This window comes from Anopheles gambiae, chromosome 3 (genome assembly GCF_943734735.2).
Source record: "Anopheles gambiae chromosome 3, idAnoGambNW_F1_1, whole genome shotgun sequence".
Lineage (NCBI taxonomy): Eukaryota > Metazoa > Arthropoda > Insecta > Diptera > Culicidae > Anopheles > Anopheles gambiae.
In genome coordinates, this window is record NC_064602.1 from 68,068,557 (window position 1) to 68,084,728 (window position 16,172).

The 16,172-nt window shown below is 44.8% G+C and overlaps 1 protein-coding gene and 1 long non-coding RNA gene across 19 annotated transcripts in view; one reads left to right on the forward strand and one right to left on the reverse strand.

The window, feature by feature from the left end:
* LOC1278895 (uncharacterized) overlaps nucleotides 1-16,172 on the reverse strand; it is a 79,949-nt gene that overhangs the window by 32,101 nt on the left and 31,676 nt on the right. For 10 of the 18 annotated variants that reach the window (XM_061660064.1, XM_061660063.1, XM_061660070.1 and 7 more), the window contains 7 exons: nucleotides 15,049-15,185; nucleotides 12,377-12,553; nucleotides 8,376-9,554; nucleotides 5,622-6,838; nucleotides 5,231-5,529; nucleotides 5,010-5,141; nucleotides 4,874-4,927 (listed from right to left, as the gene is read on the reverse strand). In XM_061660064.1, the coding sequence (XP_061516048.1) occupies nucleotides 4,874-4,927; nucleotides 5,010-5,141; nucleotides 5,231-5,529; nucleotides 5,622-6,838; nucleotides 8,376-9,554; nucleotides 12,377-12,553; nucleotides 15,049-15,185 (3,195 nt within the window). The remainder of the gene's footprint in view (nucleotides 1-4,873; nucleotides 4,928-5,009; nucleotides 5,142-5,230; nucleotides 5,530-5,621; nucleotides 6,839-8,375; nucleotides 9,555-12,376; nucleotides 12,554-15,048; nucleotides 15,186-16,172) is intronic. The other 8 variants (XM_061660074.1, XM_061660072.1, XM_061660073.1 and 5 more) reach the window with 3 other exon arrangements.
* On the forward strand, nucleotides 1,803-15,049 carry LOC133393752 (uncharacterized). Its single transcript, XR_009766364.1, has 4 exons — nucleotides 1,803-2,454; nucleotides 14,410-14,494; nucleotides 14,573-14,675; nucleotides 14,931-15,049. It is a non-coding gene; the product is annotated as an uncharacterized LOC133393752 (long non-coding RNA).

Genomic DNA, 16,172 nt, shown 5'->3' on the forward strand with positions numbered 1-16,172 from the left:
TTCTGCCCATTTGCTACTGCTTCTGCTGCTGCTCCGTCCGCCGTTTGATGGAAGGAACGGAAATTTTAAAAATAAACCGTCAAACCGTCTTAAACCGGACCGTTTCCCCTCTTCACTCTGCATGCGGCGCGAAACACACATAAAAAACAACTTAAACTCGCGAAGAAAATGTTTCCTCGGCACGGTCAGAAGGTTGACACAAAGATTGGGGTGGCAGAGAGGAGAGGCCGTCACACGCTGCAAAGGAATGTGCGCACAAATGGGCTCAGCCGTAAGAAACAGGCGGGGGGATAGGGTGAAATTGAAAGATTTAAGAACAAAAAACTACCCAAAAATCGACAGCCGGACATTCGTGTTCGTCGTCTCGTGTCGTGGGGCTTGGTCTTTGAATGAATTATTCATGCGACACACTAACAACCATTTGGTGACAATATGGGGAGAGAACGAACGGTCCGTTTGGTTGAAATTTGAATTTAACGAATTAGAGAGCGAGACAGTTAGCGCGGCAGAACAAGCGAACGATCAAGTGATCGGCTAAACACAACTACTTGGAAGTATGTTGGGTATGCAAAAACAGGAAAAAGCTAAGCTAAAATTACGTTTCTATTACTTTAAATGAATGGTTCGTTGTACACCACCAACCAAGAAGAAGCGCCACAACTTTACAACTAATTGCAACGATCGCGAGCGCACTGGGCGACCTCAAAACGGCAACCAGATGATTCGGGAAATTGCCTACCCTTCTCCCCAATGGTACATGGGGGGCAAAAGCCCCAACTTTACTGCAATTAATCATTCGCAACGAGCGGCGGCCCCCTCCAACATGCGCAGTGATGTGACGATGTTCCTAAATCAAGCGGCGTTTTTCCTTGTGACGCTGCCAAAACAACCACAGGGCGATGGGTTTGAATGCACACAACGAAACGAAACTGCAGGCGCACCACACAAACACCCCCGCCATACACAATGTTGGCAAATTGTTGCCTTTTTGCCTGGCACACTGGCACAGTGGGTGGGTTGGTTGGTCGGCCCGGAGCTATCTAACGATCAGCTGGCGGTCTTCACTTAAGATGGGCTTAGGTTTCCACCCCAAACGGGTCCCACACGCTAGTTAGTATTAATTGCCACGGGAATTTGCATTTTCTAAATTAACCTCGGAGTGCCCCGACTGTCGCCGTAGTTTTTAGACCAGGCTTGAGCATGTCTTGTACCCCGGAACACCGGACAGCTGGAGCCGGAGTTTGGAGAAGAGGTTTTCCTTCACCTCGTCGCACTATTTATTAATCTTTTTTCTTTTGCATATACAATTTTCAGTTTATTTCTCAGCAATAGAGGCGAGTAAAGAACATAAAAGAATACATCTGCTCACGACACACATTCATAAACACACGCGTACGTTGGGGTGATGACATCGGTTCGTGCACCTACGCAAAATGGCACAGAAATTCTACAACCTGTCATGCCGGGGCGATGGGATGGGATCGGGGGAGGGAACAGGATTGAGTACACAAGCTACACCATTACCGATCTCGACCCCATCTTTGCCTCTTGGCTTGCGAAGGTCGGGGTCAAGCTATTGGTTGATCAATGGAACGACCTTGGGTGTGGTGGGGGATGGAGATGGTCTCTAATTGCCGAACAATCACTCTCAGTTTTCGCCACAAGACACACACATTGCAGACAGCAAAATCTTTTTAAATGTAGATTTTTATAGAAAAACCACTTTTTTTCAACACTCTCTCACACACACACACATGTATATAAAAAGGGGTTGAAACCCATTTTCCATTAATAGGATTTACATTTTTCACATTACATTCGGTTTCGATAATAACCTTCTACCGCTCACTTATCGCTCACTTGGCACTCACTTTAGCTCTCATAGGATAAAGACGGTTATTTTAATAAACATTACAAAACACCCAAAAACAAAATCAGCGGTTTTCATTCAGCAGAAAAATCCGAAGCTAAATCCGTACGAAAATAAAGCGAAAAACGCTAAATGTACACGACGCGACGAACCTCGCAAGGTCCGTTCATCATCCGCGTTAACGTTCGACTGTTGAGCGCGGTACGGCTACTAGCAAAACCCCGACCTCTGAGTGTGTGTGTGTGAGCTTGTCGTTCCCACAGAGTGTGTCGCGCGCGCATTGCCGCCAGGCGCACATTTTGCACGCCAGCGGCCGCGCACGCTTTTTTTAATCCTACAATGGAGACGCCCGTGTACGGTCGAGTGTGATGACAACAACAAGCAACGATAAAGCGCGGCCCTTTTCCGCGAGAGAAGAAACCCCCCCCCCCCCACGTCGCACGTTTGCCGCGTCTGTGAACGACAGTTTCTTCGTCCATCGAGAGCGCGCGCACGGGAGAGAATTATAGTCGACGCCGTGTGAGCAAAACCGTCCGTGTGCGTCAGGCTTAAGCTACTTCGGGCGATGACGGCGATGACAGGCGGTGAGTAATTCCGTACGCGGTGAGAGCGTGAGAGAGAAGAGCGATTGGCGCTTCGTTTGGAGCAACCAAACGACGGAGGATACGATTTTGCCGGAATCCCCGGGAAATAGCGAATGCATCCGATAGGTTCTTTTTTCTTCTTTAATGCGTGTGTGCAACTGCTCCATCCTGCTGATAACCATAATCAAAACAACTCGAGGGCCACCCACTGATAAAGGTTCGTTTGCATTGGAGTCATTAAGACAACTGGAGTCATTAATTGCAATTGATTGTTTGATTTCCTTATGTTATTATTTTGCAACTAATTATGAGTTATTGTTTGCGCTTGGGACGATTAAATCCACTTTAGCTATAAAATACTACAATTTTAAACTCTAATCTAGCTTAGGCCGGTCTCGTAGTACAGTCGTCAACTCGTACGACTTAACAACATGCCCATCATGGGTTCAAGCCCCAAATAGACCGTGCCGCCAAACGTAGGATTGACTATCTTGCTATGGGGGGAAATCAATTAGTCACTGAAAGCCAAACCCACAAGAGGTAAAGGCAGGCCTTGACCGACAACGGTTGTTGAGCTAAAGAAGAAGAAGAAGAATCTAGCTTAAGAACAACATCATCAAGCTGAATATAATGGGTAGGTAAGCAGGAACAGAATAATCGAACCCACACGAAGCGCACACGAGCCGCCAGTGCATTGTAAACAACGGGCGTAGAGCGATCTTAAACACATATCTGCCGTCTCGAACCTATTCCGTATAGGAATGTGTGGCTCGTTGGTAGCTCTTTGCTGGCAGCAAGACAGTATCGAGCGCAGAGGGCTAATGCCAGCAACAACGATGTGGCTAAAGGCATGTGGGCTTTGCGCTGTACGCACGTGCTAAACACTGCTTTGCGATTACTCATCGAGCGCGCCACTAGCATCGCAGCAGGGAGGAGCATGCGACGGCGTGAGGTGTCGCGATGATAATGATGACGATGATCATTACCTATTATCGTAAAAGCACCTTGCACGGTGTGACAAATTCGATGTTCTATTTGCTAATACTCAAACACGATTGGTAAGAGAGTGTGCACAATGGAAAGACAAACACGCACACACATGGGGAGCTGTGCTCGATTGGGCAAAAGGGAGGAAAAAACGAGTTCCCTCGATCGTGCCTTCTTCGAGCGACATGACGTAAGCCCTTCTAAGGTGGACTTGGAGCCACATACGAGGGCCTGCGAGGGCGATAAACGCGATCAAACATTGCAAGCGCTTGCTAGACGTTAGACGTTAGCGCGCGCGTAGGTAATTAAACCGGTAAGATGCTTTCGATGAATTTCTCGATCAGGCGAGGGGGTGGGAGGAGAGGGGCGTATGAACCGGTTAGGGCGGTTCGGGTGGAGAAAATCTATTCCGTTATGTTGGCGTCAGCGCCGTGGAAATGGAAGTCGCTTTTTCCTTAAAAACAAAACGCGCTACAGCACCACCGACTTGTCAATTAGAGGGCCGTGCCAAAAATGGTAAACCGCCTTTGGACCTTTTTTCTCATGGGGAGGTAGGCAAGTGCAATTGCGATTATTATTCTGCTGTTACGTTGCAGCTCGAGGACGCACATTTATCAAAACATTCAATCGATCAGTGTTAACTGATGTGATCAAACTAGTTTTCTGGTTTGTTTTCTCTTATTTCCTATGCCATTGATTGCTCTTTTGCTGCTAGGATGCGTTTAAAATGAATGAAAATTGTCTAGTAAAAGCATTTAAAGTGAAAATGCTCAACATGTGTTTTAGAAAATATGTTTTTCTGTGATGTTGTAATTAAATTTCAAAAAACTCATTCACAATTATTGCGAAATTCATAGAAATTAAAACATAAAAATGGCTCTTTTTATGATTTAAGAAATTTCAGCCAATCGAACATCTTCTAGGTTGTATTTTCCATAATCTCAATTGAGAGTTGCGTTCATATTGCGCGCTTATATAATCGTATTTCTGTTGGAAATTGATTATATATTCGATTCATTTTAAAACATGATTCGAAACATTTTATAAGCTTTCTTGACAAATTATGCATGTCTCAGCAGAAAGATTCAATAATACACGAGCTAACCTGATGGAGCACACGAGAATTCAGCGTTCGATTACATTTTTTTACTGAAACCCTTTGGTAATAGAATTGAAACCATGGTACTAAACCCTTGTTAATGGGTACTGAACCCTTGATATGATTTCAGCCAACTGTCAAACACATTAAAAACACATAAAAGATAAATATTAGTATCGTGTATCAAAGAGTCATAACTATTTCCACATTAACATTATTTTGATCTTTCCGTAGCACCTACTCATATAATAACATTAGAAAATATTATATCGACACATGCAGCTTGACAAATTCCATTGCATTTCAATTCCTAGAGACATCGTTCGCACTTACCGCTAATGGTGGTATCATCCGCGGTCGCATCATCATCGTGACGGCGAGATTTATCTACAATTGCATCAAACGAAAGAGAGAAACGTGTTAATAAAACAATCTATTCCAATCCAATCCACCGTTCCATCCCTCTTACCTTGATGATGATTGCGACTTGAGATTTTCTCCATGAGTTTGGTGATTTTGCTGTCGTTCTTCTGTATCGCCGGCCCGGGACAGCACTCGACCAGATCTTTTGCACAAGCCCGATGGATGTTCAGTTCGCAATCTAAAACGATCGATGGAGAAAAGAAATGCCCATAGAAATTAATTAATAATCCTTCGCTAGTTCGGCAACTCGGCTGCGATGATACGTACTAGTGCAGTGGTAGCCCTGCGGGCTGACGCCCCACAGTATGTTCTGACAGTGGTTGCAGCGCGTCACCTCGTAGTACGGCTGCAGGTGCAGATTGTGGCCGAGGATCGTTTGCTTCCGGTTTTTGGCCATCAGCCGGCTCTTGAAGCTTTTCTCCCGGCTCACGAAGTGGTGCACCTTGTCGATTGGTCCGCCGGGATTGCAGCGGGTAACGAAGATCCGCATCAGTACGGTCGACAGGGCCGAGCAAAGGGCCGACTTCTTTGGATCCTCCTTCGGGGACTCGCGCTCCAGTTCATCGCTGCAAAACAAGAATCGGTTTTAGTACATTTGATTTGAGCGGGAGGGACAAAGAGAATGAGAGAGGGAGAGTGCTCCTTCGCATACACTTACAGATACTGCTGCAGCTTGGGCAACAGCGTTTCGTCGATGATGCGCTGCTCCTTCACCTTGTCGCCCTTGGCCATCTGGAGCTGCTGATCGTTCGGGCCGTACATCGTCCCCAAACCGGCCGTGCGCTTCGTCTGGAACTGCTGCAGCTGCTGGTTGATCATTTCCTTCGCCTTCAGCCGGCTGCGCCAGAACACCATGCGCAGTATCTCCGCCTTGTCGTTTTCCTTCTGCAGCACGTCGTCGATGTCGCGCGCCAGCGCCTCGTCCACGTTCGCACACAGCAGCGGCGCGCCCGGCACCAGGAATGTCGAGTGTATCTCGTACGCCCACTTGCGCATATCCTTCACCGTGCCCTCCTTGTACAGCATCGTGATCATGTAGAACAGCAGCGCCGACGGGTCGGAGTTGGTGAGCACAAAGTTGAGAAACACCGCCAGGTAGACGGACTTGTCCGCTTCGAGCAGCTGTGTCAGCGACCGGAACGGGCTGTTCTCCTCGATGAAGCTTTCCTGGTCCGAGATGTCGTCGTCCTCCATCGAGATGATCGGCTTCTGGGCGACGTTCGCCTGCGCCGCCACAATGCTGCTGCCCGGTGCGGTACCACCACCAACGCCTCCCGCCGGTCCTCCGGCATTCGTGGCGCCCACCGGGGACTGCTGTCCGTGTGATGGGTGGTGATGGTGCGCATGGTACGAGGCGGACATGTGGCTAGCTCCATTGTTGTTGTTAATGCTATTGATGTTGTTGGGGCCCGTTGCCGGGTGCGTCGCTGTGCCATTGTTTCCGTGGTGCTGTTGTTGGTGGTGATGATGGTGATTGTTGTTGATGCTGCTGAGCGGATTCGCTATCGCCAGATCGCCGGCAGTGGTATGCTCATGGTGATGCGGATGGTGACCGCCATGGTGATGATGATGGTGCGGATGATGCTGCTGCTGCGGATGGCCACCACCTCCCGCCGGGCTACCGGTCGTCATCGAGGTGCTCAGGTACGGTGGCGGTGGCGTGCCCGGTGGCGTTATCTCCGACCGCTTGTCCCACGAGTCGGATGACGTCTTGTGATGCCGGTATCCCCCACTATGATGGTGATGGTGATCGGCGCCCGCCACCATGCCGAAATCCTTCGCGCCAATGTTTTCCGGCGACGACACGATGCGGCGGTGCTTCTTGCTGATGGACTGGTTCACGCCAGCTCCGGCTGCGGCCGATTGATTCATCGCCTGACGGAACACAGGGTGGTGTGAGAGGGTAAAAGTAACACGAATTAGTACATTTGCTGTAGAATTTATCGAGAGAGAAAAAGGTTGAAAATTCTCTAGTCCACATTTGTTACAGTGGGGAGCGACAAATTATTGTGCCTTGTTTTTGTTTTTCCTATTTGTGAGAAGAAATTTGCAACCGACAAAGAGGAACACATGAAGATTGGCTTTATACAGGAAGTAAAGTGCAGGCTGTACCGCCCGTGATAAGGATCGCGATGGTATTCGAAGCACGCGTTTTATTGATTGGAAGCGCAATCAAAACGCGACCCACAGTGGAAACTCTGTTCTGGGAATTGTTGTTCTTGCTTCTTTTTTTTTGTTATTAAATGACAAACCATGCAATTCTACGCATGAGCAAACACCATCCACACAACCATGCTTTGTGTTAATTTCATTCTAAGCGAAATCAACGACTAATACTAAGCCTTACTAAGTAAGAATTAATAATTAACTAGGGCATGCACTAAATATGATCAAAGTTTTAATGGTGATGACGTCTATAATTCGCGATGATTAGTTCCTTAGTTCATAAAGCATTATTATATTATAGCAAAATGATAAAATACACACGCGCAAATCCTCTTTATTTCAACATAATCACTGTTAAAAGATGTTGCATCACTGCTTCAACATCTTGTTGTAGATTTATTTTCTGTTTTATAACACACGCATCAAATAAAACCAAAACGCACAACACCAAACCCCACACGATCGAACACGAAAACAAAAAACGTTGAACGTAATCAAACTAATAATAAATAAATAAAGAAAACTAAATAAAGGACTCCCAGAAAATGTACAAAAATCGGGGAAAAATATAAACAAAATAACTAAAACAAGGGAGAAACCCAAAAGCACGGAAAAGCGACGGAAACCTTTATACAGTACGGGAAAAAGGGAATAGCGGAACGGTATCACTCAAAAAGGGAAAATAAAAGAAGGAAATGTGATGTGATAGTGGTATAGCTTCAGCTACACAGCGCCAGTATATACAGTACACGACAGTATATGTACATTGATGGACGGACGAGACAGACAGACAGACAAACGGACAGACAGTGGACAGGACAGGAAGCTAATAAAGTCGTGAAGTAAGTTCGAATTATCGGCAGGTGTTAAAGCAGAGAGATACTCTTGTGTTCCCTCTTCATGAAGCCCCAACTATGAAAAGCGATGTAGTAGTAGTGGTAGTAATAGGTTCTACAGCTTCCCCTCCCCCAGAGGGTCTGGCAGCTCTACTCAAACCGTTTCAAAGTGTTCTGTAACCTAGTGCACACCAGTTTACAGACCACAACAGCTAAACCGGGTAAGAAGGGGAGGTTTGTGTTTAGTAATGGTGGTGTGGTTGGAGTAACACGCTTTACAGTTTGCGGAGGAAAAGTTTTAGTGTCTAAAGGAGCCCCCGTGTGCCCCGTCCTCCTAAAGTTCGGCAGCGCTTTGCACTTCTAATACTCGTGGTCTAGTCTCCTGCCCGTGTCTACTACACACTACTTACGGTCGATTGCTGATGCTGCTGCATCTGGTGAACTATGTTTGGCCGGTAGGAGAGCGGAAAGGCGGCCGCCATATTGTCGCGCACCGAGGTGCAGGTCGTTATGAGCGGATAGTTCATCAGCGTGTTGATGCTGTTCGGTGGCGGCCGCATCTCGAGCGAACCCCGCCCGCTGCTGTGGTTGTTGTTGCCGTTCGGTGTGCTCGCCGCGGTCGTCGAGTTGGCACCATTGCTGCTGCTGCTGCCGGCGTTGTTGTCACTGTTCAGTATGAGATTCTGGTTCACCACCTCCAGCATGCCGGGCTGGCGTGGGGGTAAGGGCGGTGGCTCTGCCTGCAGCTCGGTAGTGGCCGTTGCCGTGGCCAGCACGTTGCCATCAAGCAGCGTGGTCGTATCGACACTGCTGTTAGCGTTGCCGCCTTTGCTGCTGCTGTGGTTGTTGTTGTTATTGTTGTTGCTGCTGCTGACACTGTTGCTGTGCGCAGCAGCGCTTGAGCCGTTTTTCTTTTTACCACGTGAGGATTTCCCACTGCCGCCACCGCTCGCTTTCGAGCTTGCTGAGCCGGTCGAGCCGGCCGAATGTAAACTCGCCGTTTCCTGGGCCGCCGGCGACAGCACGAGCTGGTGATCGAGGTCCGAGACGAGAATGTTGCGCCGCGACCCGACCAACATCATGTCCACCGTGTCGTCCGCTCGTTTTGGAATGTTGTTGCGCTGCGGAAGCGGCGGCGGTATGTCCGCACTTTGCTGCTGCTGTTGTTTTCCACCAAAATTGCCGCTCCTGTTCAGGTGGTGGCCGTGATGGTTGCCACCACCACCGCCGCCGCCGCTGCCGTGTAGATGGTGATGATGGTGATGGTCGGCCGCACTGCTCGCGCTGTACTTCTTCCCTGACTTTGTGGGCGTGCCGGACGACGTGAGCCCACCGAACGGTCCACCGCCGTCCGTTGGGCTAAGACACTCGGGCGAACCGAACAGGGTGGCCGCCGACGGCGAGCTAATCTCTTTGGAGTCGATCGATTTCTTCTTCGTGCCCAGGCTCAGCGAGGACAGTGAGCGCGGAAAGCGCGACAGAAAGGCGGGCGTGGTGGAGGTCGTTTGGGCACTGTTCGGGAGCTGCGGCTGCGGAAACAGTGGCGGTGAGCTGAGCGCCGACGGGCTGAATGCCGGATAGGTGCCGGGCTGTGGTGGTTGTATAGGTGGAGAGGAGATTTTTTTGGTTGCAATATCATCAACACGGGCCAAGATACATTATTGTTTTGCAAAAAAATAACGGAACGGATCAACCATTCCGGATGAACCCTCACACCGCGCGTGTGTATGTGTGTGTATGGGAGGGAGTAGGTAAATGTATGAAGGAAGAAATGTAAGAGGAAGTGAGCGAAAGAGAAGGATAGTGGATGGAATGTGTTTTGGTGTGATTTTTTTATGATTGGTTTTGTTAAAGCAATCAATAGTGTGTGACCCAAAAAAAGAAGAAAATTAAAACATGAATCAATAAACCAAAAAACCGATTAGACAGTCAGATCATGACACAGTGACAGTGAAAATGAACGCAAGATTGGGTGGAAAAATGTGTCAAAAAGAGGGACACATAGGGACAGAAAATGTTAAAGAGAATCGAAAAACATTTGTTCCGCAAGTAACAACAGTAACATAATGTAACTTTGTAGAACGATATTTAAACACGTTTGTAAACACAAGTAAAGATCTTTTAAATTCCAAATGATACCCTTGTGTATTATGTTTGTTTTATAAAATACTGAATATTATGGAAAATGAATAAAAAAAATCTAAAACGCCTTTCCATCATCTTTAAATAGCAAAACGAAATTTCAAAATTTCATAGCGAAATGAGCAATACAAAATAATTGAACCACTACTTAGAGTAAAGTGTAAAATCTATAAAATGTAACGATTGTAAACAAAAATTCGTTTTAAAAGAACATTCCAACCCAATCAACAAAATCAAATTAAGAAAGTGCAAAATAATCGACTGCATTCATAAAACGCTTTGCACTACGAGGAATATAAATGTAAACTAGGTAAAGATATAGGAGCAAATTCGTCTACCAACATACTTATTCAAACAAACAAAAAAACAAAACCAAAAAAGTGAGAGGAGCAAACACCTACGAGCATTCAGTTTACAGATAAAACAAAAAATTCTAATCATTACCACAGCGGAAGGGAAGAAATTTTGCAATACCATTTCGATCAACGAATTTTTAAAATTTTTCAATTTAAATCAGCACAAGACAAACCACCGTATGTAAACCAACAGTGGAGGAGACGGCAACTGCGAAATAATGTTTTAAAAGGACGAAAAAAGAGCAGAAAAAAACAAACACACAAGTAAAGCAATATGATCGGGGCGACACGGTTGACCTTTCAGGGAAATTCAATTTTTCCGATACATGGGATGATATTTTTCCTATAAAAGGTGGAGCTTGCAATATTTGCACTATTTTTTAGCGGTACAGCTTAAGCACTTGCAACCGTGAGCGTGTGTGCGAATGCATGAATGGGGTCGTTCAACAGCAATCCTTGTGCGTTCGACCGAGAGGATTATCGTCGTTAGCGATACGTACAAACCCACGTATAACACATGTAGCGCACTTGACGGATTTGTGTGTGTATGTTTGTGTATGGCAAAAATGCCAACATGCATATCTCCTTGATGAACCGGTGGGGTGGATTGTTATTAAAGAAGTTATGGCATTTTATGGCGATGAGCGCATATGTAAACGTTGGCAAGTTGGTGTAACGTATGTAACGTGTTATCCATTTTTGTACTTCACTGTTTTGGATAAATGGAATGAATCGAACTGAGGAACGGCGGGGAAAATGAAGTGCTGCGAACAAATTTGCGTTTTATTTTCATGAAAAACAGCTTCCAAGTGCCCGTGAGATTTGCTGTTAATGTTTTAAACTTTGTATCTATTTCTGTATTGATTATATGAATGAGACATTTTAGTGCAAGCATACACACAACACTCAATTTTCCCATCGCACAATATCCCCCAGAGACATCCGTATTGAATCCAAAACAGAAAGTACACAAAACAAAACACCAATTGCGTGCCAGAATGAATTAAACTGTTACAAAAAAAAGCATGATTTCATGGGTTCAGTATATTCCGCGGTATTCCTCTAACATGATTCGAGCGTTATGCTTGTTTGAACGACAACGAACAAGTATGGATGAAAAGGTACGTGTTATTTTGGCGGGTAATTTTGTTTCGCTTTGTAATCGAACAGTAGAGCCAGATCGGGATTGCGCACCACCAACGGGAGGGGAGAAAAAAACAATTACATACCCACCAACAACACATCGAGCACAACACATAGGATAATGCTTAAGATTAACGACACAAAAAAACAGCACAACGCAGTCAATATGCTCAACGTATAAGTTCCCTCAGCAACCCCTTTTCCACGGTCAAACCAAATGATCCTGCTAAATCAAAGGTCAGGAGGCGTTTTTTTCGGAAATTTGGGAAAAAAAACTGGTCTTGAAGGCACACCTTCACCCTTCACAAACACGCGCTTCTGCATCCAAAAACAGCGGATACAACCTTCATCTTCGAGTTGATGCAAAAGCAGCAAAATAAATTCCCCCCTTTGGATCGCTCTTGCCGTCACAATTAAAAATGCGAATAGTAGTTTTCATTGCATTACAATTAAAACCTACGAACGAAAGATACCGTGATAAGGTGCGAATAGAATAGAGTGTGAGAGAGAGAGAAGGACTTCCACCGCACCCGCATGAGTCCATTTTTCTTCCTTGAGAAGGACAGAAAAAAGGGTGAAATTATTTGCAAAAAAATCACACACAACGTGAAAAGTTGGAGATTGGGGCAACAAAGCACGATTGGAGAGAACCCTTGGTCCTCGGCAAAAAGAGACGTAATAAGAGACGCGATGGAAACGAAAGCACACACAAACACACTGCTGCTGCTGCTGCTGCTGCTACTACTACTGCTGTAGAGGAAGTACGTTACCTCGCCAAGCATTTGCTGCAGCTCCTTCTCCAGCTTCTGTATCGTCGCGTCGACCCGGGCCACCTCGACGGGCGGTTTGTTGGTGGCGATCAGAGTGTCCCGGCTTTTCTTCACCTGATCGAGCATCAGCTGCAGCGTGTTCATCTTGTGCACCTCCATCTCCCGTTGCTTGGCACACTAAACATGGGAAAAGGCAAAAAAGAGTAATATTTTAGTAAATTGTAAAATTAGTTGGCATTTTGTTGTCGTGTCTAAAATGTATTAAAAGCATTTACTTATCAGTCGTTATGGCTGTTTTTCATTTAAAAAGAGAGAGTGTGTGTGAGAGTGATTTATCTAATTTTTTTCCCCACTAAAAGGGGTCATATGGAGTCAATTTTCCAATCCTTATCTTTATACTATTAGCCTTTTCAAGAGAAATGTCTTAAGCAAGAGCAAATCAACCAAAAAATGGAGCACCACACATTCCGCTCCAGTCGCTGGGTCACCAGATCGCCGTATGCCACCGTGCGTTGTTGGCAAATTCCATACACCATGCCTTTTCCCATCTCCACCCTCTAGCTATTTTGCTGAAGGAAAATCCCGAAATAACCGCCGTGAATAGGTATGACGGAAACGAAGCAGTGAAGGAGCAGGAAAAGCAGCATTTTGGAAGCGACGACCAGAAATAATATGATGAAGAAATTAGCATCTCTCTCCCCCCAAACGACGGGCAGCAGGATCCATAATCCCACCATCCATCCACCTCCTCGATGGAAGGGGAAAATGCTGGTACGGCTGTTGCCAAAATTCGTTTTCCCTTAGTGTTTCCTTGTAAATCGTCCGAATGAAATCGGGAATGGAGGAGGAGAGACATATTTTTAGACCGATCGTGGAAATCAAGGAAAAAACCACGGAGGAAAAGCGCTCGACACGCCAAAGAGATGCGCGCAAACGCTCTCTCGCGCCTTCCCTCACACATTGCCGCTGCATTCGACCCCACCTGCCTCGGTTGATCTTGACATTTTTCGATCGATGATGGAGTAAAGATTCGTGGAAAAATAAACGAGTTCCCGGCGTGTGCTAAAGTTCAATAAACGAACAGGAATTGTTGCGGGATTTGCTGTCAGGGGATGCGCAACAGATTTGAGGCGCGGTGTTGGAAAAGCAAAAAAAAATATCACAAAATTTAGTGGAACTAAAACAAATGGGAAATTGGTTCAACAAATTATAAAATGGAAAACAATTTTAAACACAAAAAAAATATTGAAAATTGTTTTGGTGTCTTAATGGTTTTTACAAATCAGTTTCGAATGCGAACATTGTTATTCACCGCGTGCAACATGTTAATCCACATCGATCTGATACTTCAATTCCATCATAATAATTTATAATTTCTTCAGCATAATTTTCAACACGACTGAGTTTGACAGTTTTTGTTATGTGTTGAAAATCATGTGATGAAACTGAAATTTCAATTTGAAGCAAATACACCATTTGACTGCTGTGCACATTTGAAAGTGACTTGGAAAACCGTGCTAAATATTATTCCACATTCAACTCTGATATTTCATGTCCATCATTATAATTTTTAATTTCTTCACCATGATTTTCAACACTTCAACTGTCAACGGGTGATGCGATCCGGCATCAACCCTCGGTGAAAAAACAATGGCAGCATCCAGTTGAAGTGTTGACAATCATACGGAAGCAATTAAAAATTTATTTGTTAATTTTTTTTTTATTGTCAAGTAAAGACGGCCCAGCCGTATTGCTTACAAAGTAATTAAAAATTATGATGAACAGTTTATGATGAACATTATGATGAAAATGAAAAAATATGCAGCATACATTGCAAAATGACTCGAAACCCTCGAAACTCGAAACTATAAGCTTTTTGTATGTATACTTTTTCAATGAATCCCCGCACATCAAATTCCGTTCAAAACACAATTATTTGAGACAATTTAGATTTTTGATATTTGTCTTCATCGTAAAGTTCGGCAAGGCTGATTCGTAATACTAAATAGTTGTTTTTATATGGTGTTTGACAGTTGGTGGCTAAAATGACGTCATCACTCCATACAAACCCAGACGTCAAACTAGATACAGAACTGGATTCGACCAACCTATTGTAGCGTAAGTGAAACGTATTGTTGTAACGTATTATTGTTCCACTGATCGACTGAAATTGGAGTTCTCTAACTTAATTCATAGAAAACCCTGTAGCAGATACAATTCTATGTTAAAGTCATACTGATTGACAGCTAATGTCAATCTCTTGCATCCCGATAGATGACGTTGCATCATTAAAACAAAGGTAAGATTCGCATATTTAATCAACATTTCACGATACATTTGTGACAGAATGTAAACGCAATATTTTGGCATTTCATCCTAAGCGATCAAAGCTTACAAGTAGAGTCGTCCCGATCGTCCCTCGAAGAAGTTACATGCGCCCCCAGTTTTTGTTCTCGGCTCACAAATTCAATGTTGTTTTTAATTACATTAAACCCTACCCTTACAACCTCACTCACACTTGCAAATTCTCTTTTACTCTTTCTCACTCGGCCAGTGTCGAATTGTCAGAAGACAGCTTGGCTGGACTGGGCTGGACTGTGGCCTGGAGTGTATGTTTGTGAGTGTAGTTGCTGTCACAGATGCCCCCCCCCCTCCCCCCTGCTACTACTTACATCAACGGGCTGCGGAGCGGTGATGCTGTTCCGTTGCGCAACCGGCGTCATTGGCGCGATCGAGTTGGTCGATGGCGATGGGCGCTGCATTCTGTTGCTCCCACGCTGCACAGTGAGCTCAACGACGTCCGATGCTGCTAAAACGGCGAAACACAAGAACAAAACATGTTTTACTACATACTCGGCTGATGCTGCGTGTATGAGTGTGTGTGCAATGTAAACCACCAACTCCCTCGCCAACCATCTATCTGATCAATGAAAATGGAAATTGTGGTAAGTGGGCAGGGGTGTGGTGCGTTAGATGATGTTTATTCGAAGGGTAAGGGAAGCGTTTTTTTAGAAGGGAAAGCACAGCTTCGAAACTAACCAACACTACCAGCCGCATGAACGATTTACGATGAAACTTTGATAAAAATGTTTACAAAAACTGCGATGAATACAAAAAAAATGGAACAAATTGGAACATGTTCTCCCTCTACTACTGGTAAAATAGGTATTTCTTGTGGTTTTAGCAGACCATACGGTGTTGTGCTCTGGACGACTCGGCAAAGGCAAAACCAGATCTTCCCACCCCTTTTGGGAAGGGGATCTTGCTCTGGTAGTGGTGGTGAGTGAAATGTGCAGTTTGTACTCTCCCGGCAGCTGGCAAAGCAAAACACCGTGAAGTTGCCATGGTCGATTGTTTACATTTGCCTTCATTCACAGTGGTTTCAGAGGGGGTGGTTTTCCAACCCACCCCACTGCCCGTCATCATAATGGACGTGAAGAAATTGCGTAGAATGTTCGACTTTTTCAAACACAAAAATGCACAAAAATCAAATGGGAGGTAAAATTTAATCCGATCGTATGAAATTAATAAAAAAAAACATAATGAAATATATTTTTGTGCGCAATAACTTTAACAAATAGGGCAGTAAGGAAACTAAAATAAACAACTTATCATTAAATAAATATGAATAAATGAAATTGACAACAACACGACATCAAAAGATAATAAAATGAACAATGTTAAAGCACTTTTCACATTTAAAACTAGCATCTAGATGCATCTATTTATAAGAAACTATTTAATTACATTTACATTCAATGCAAAACTTATTTTCAAAATTGCTCCAATACTACTA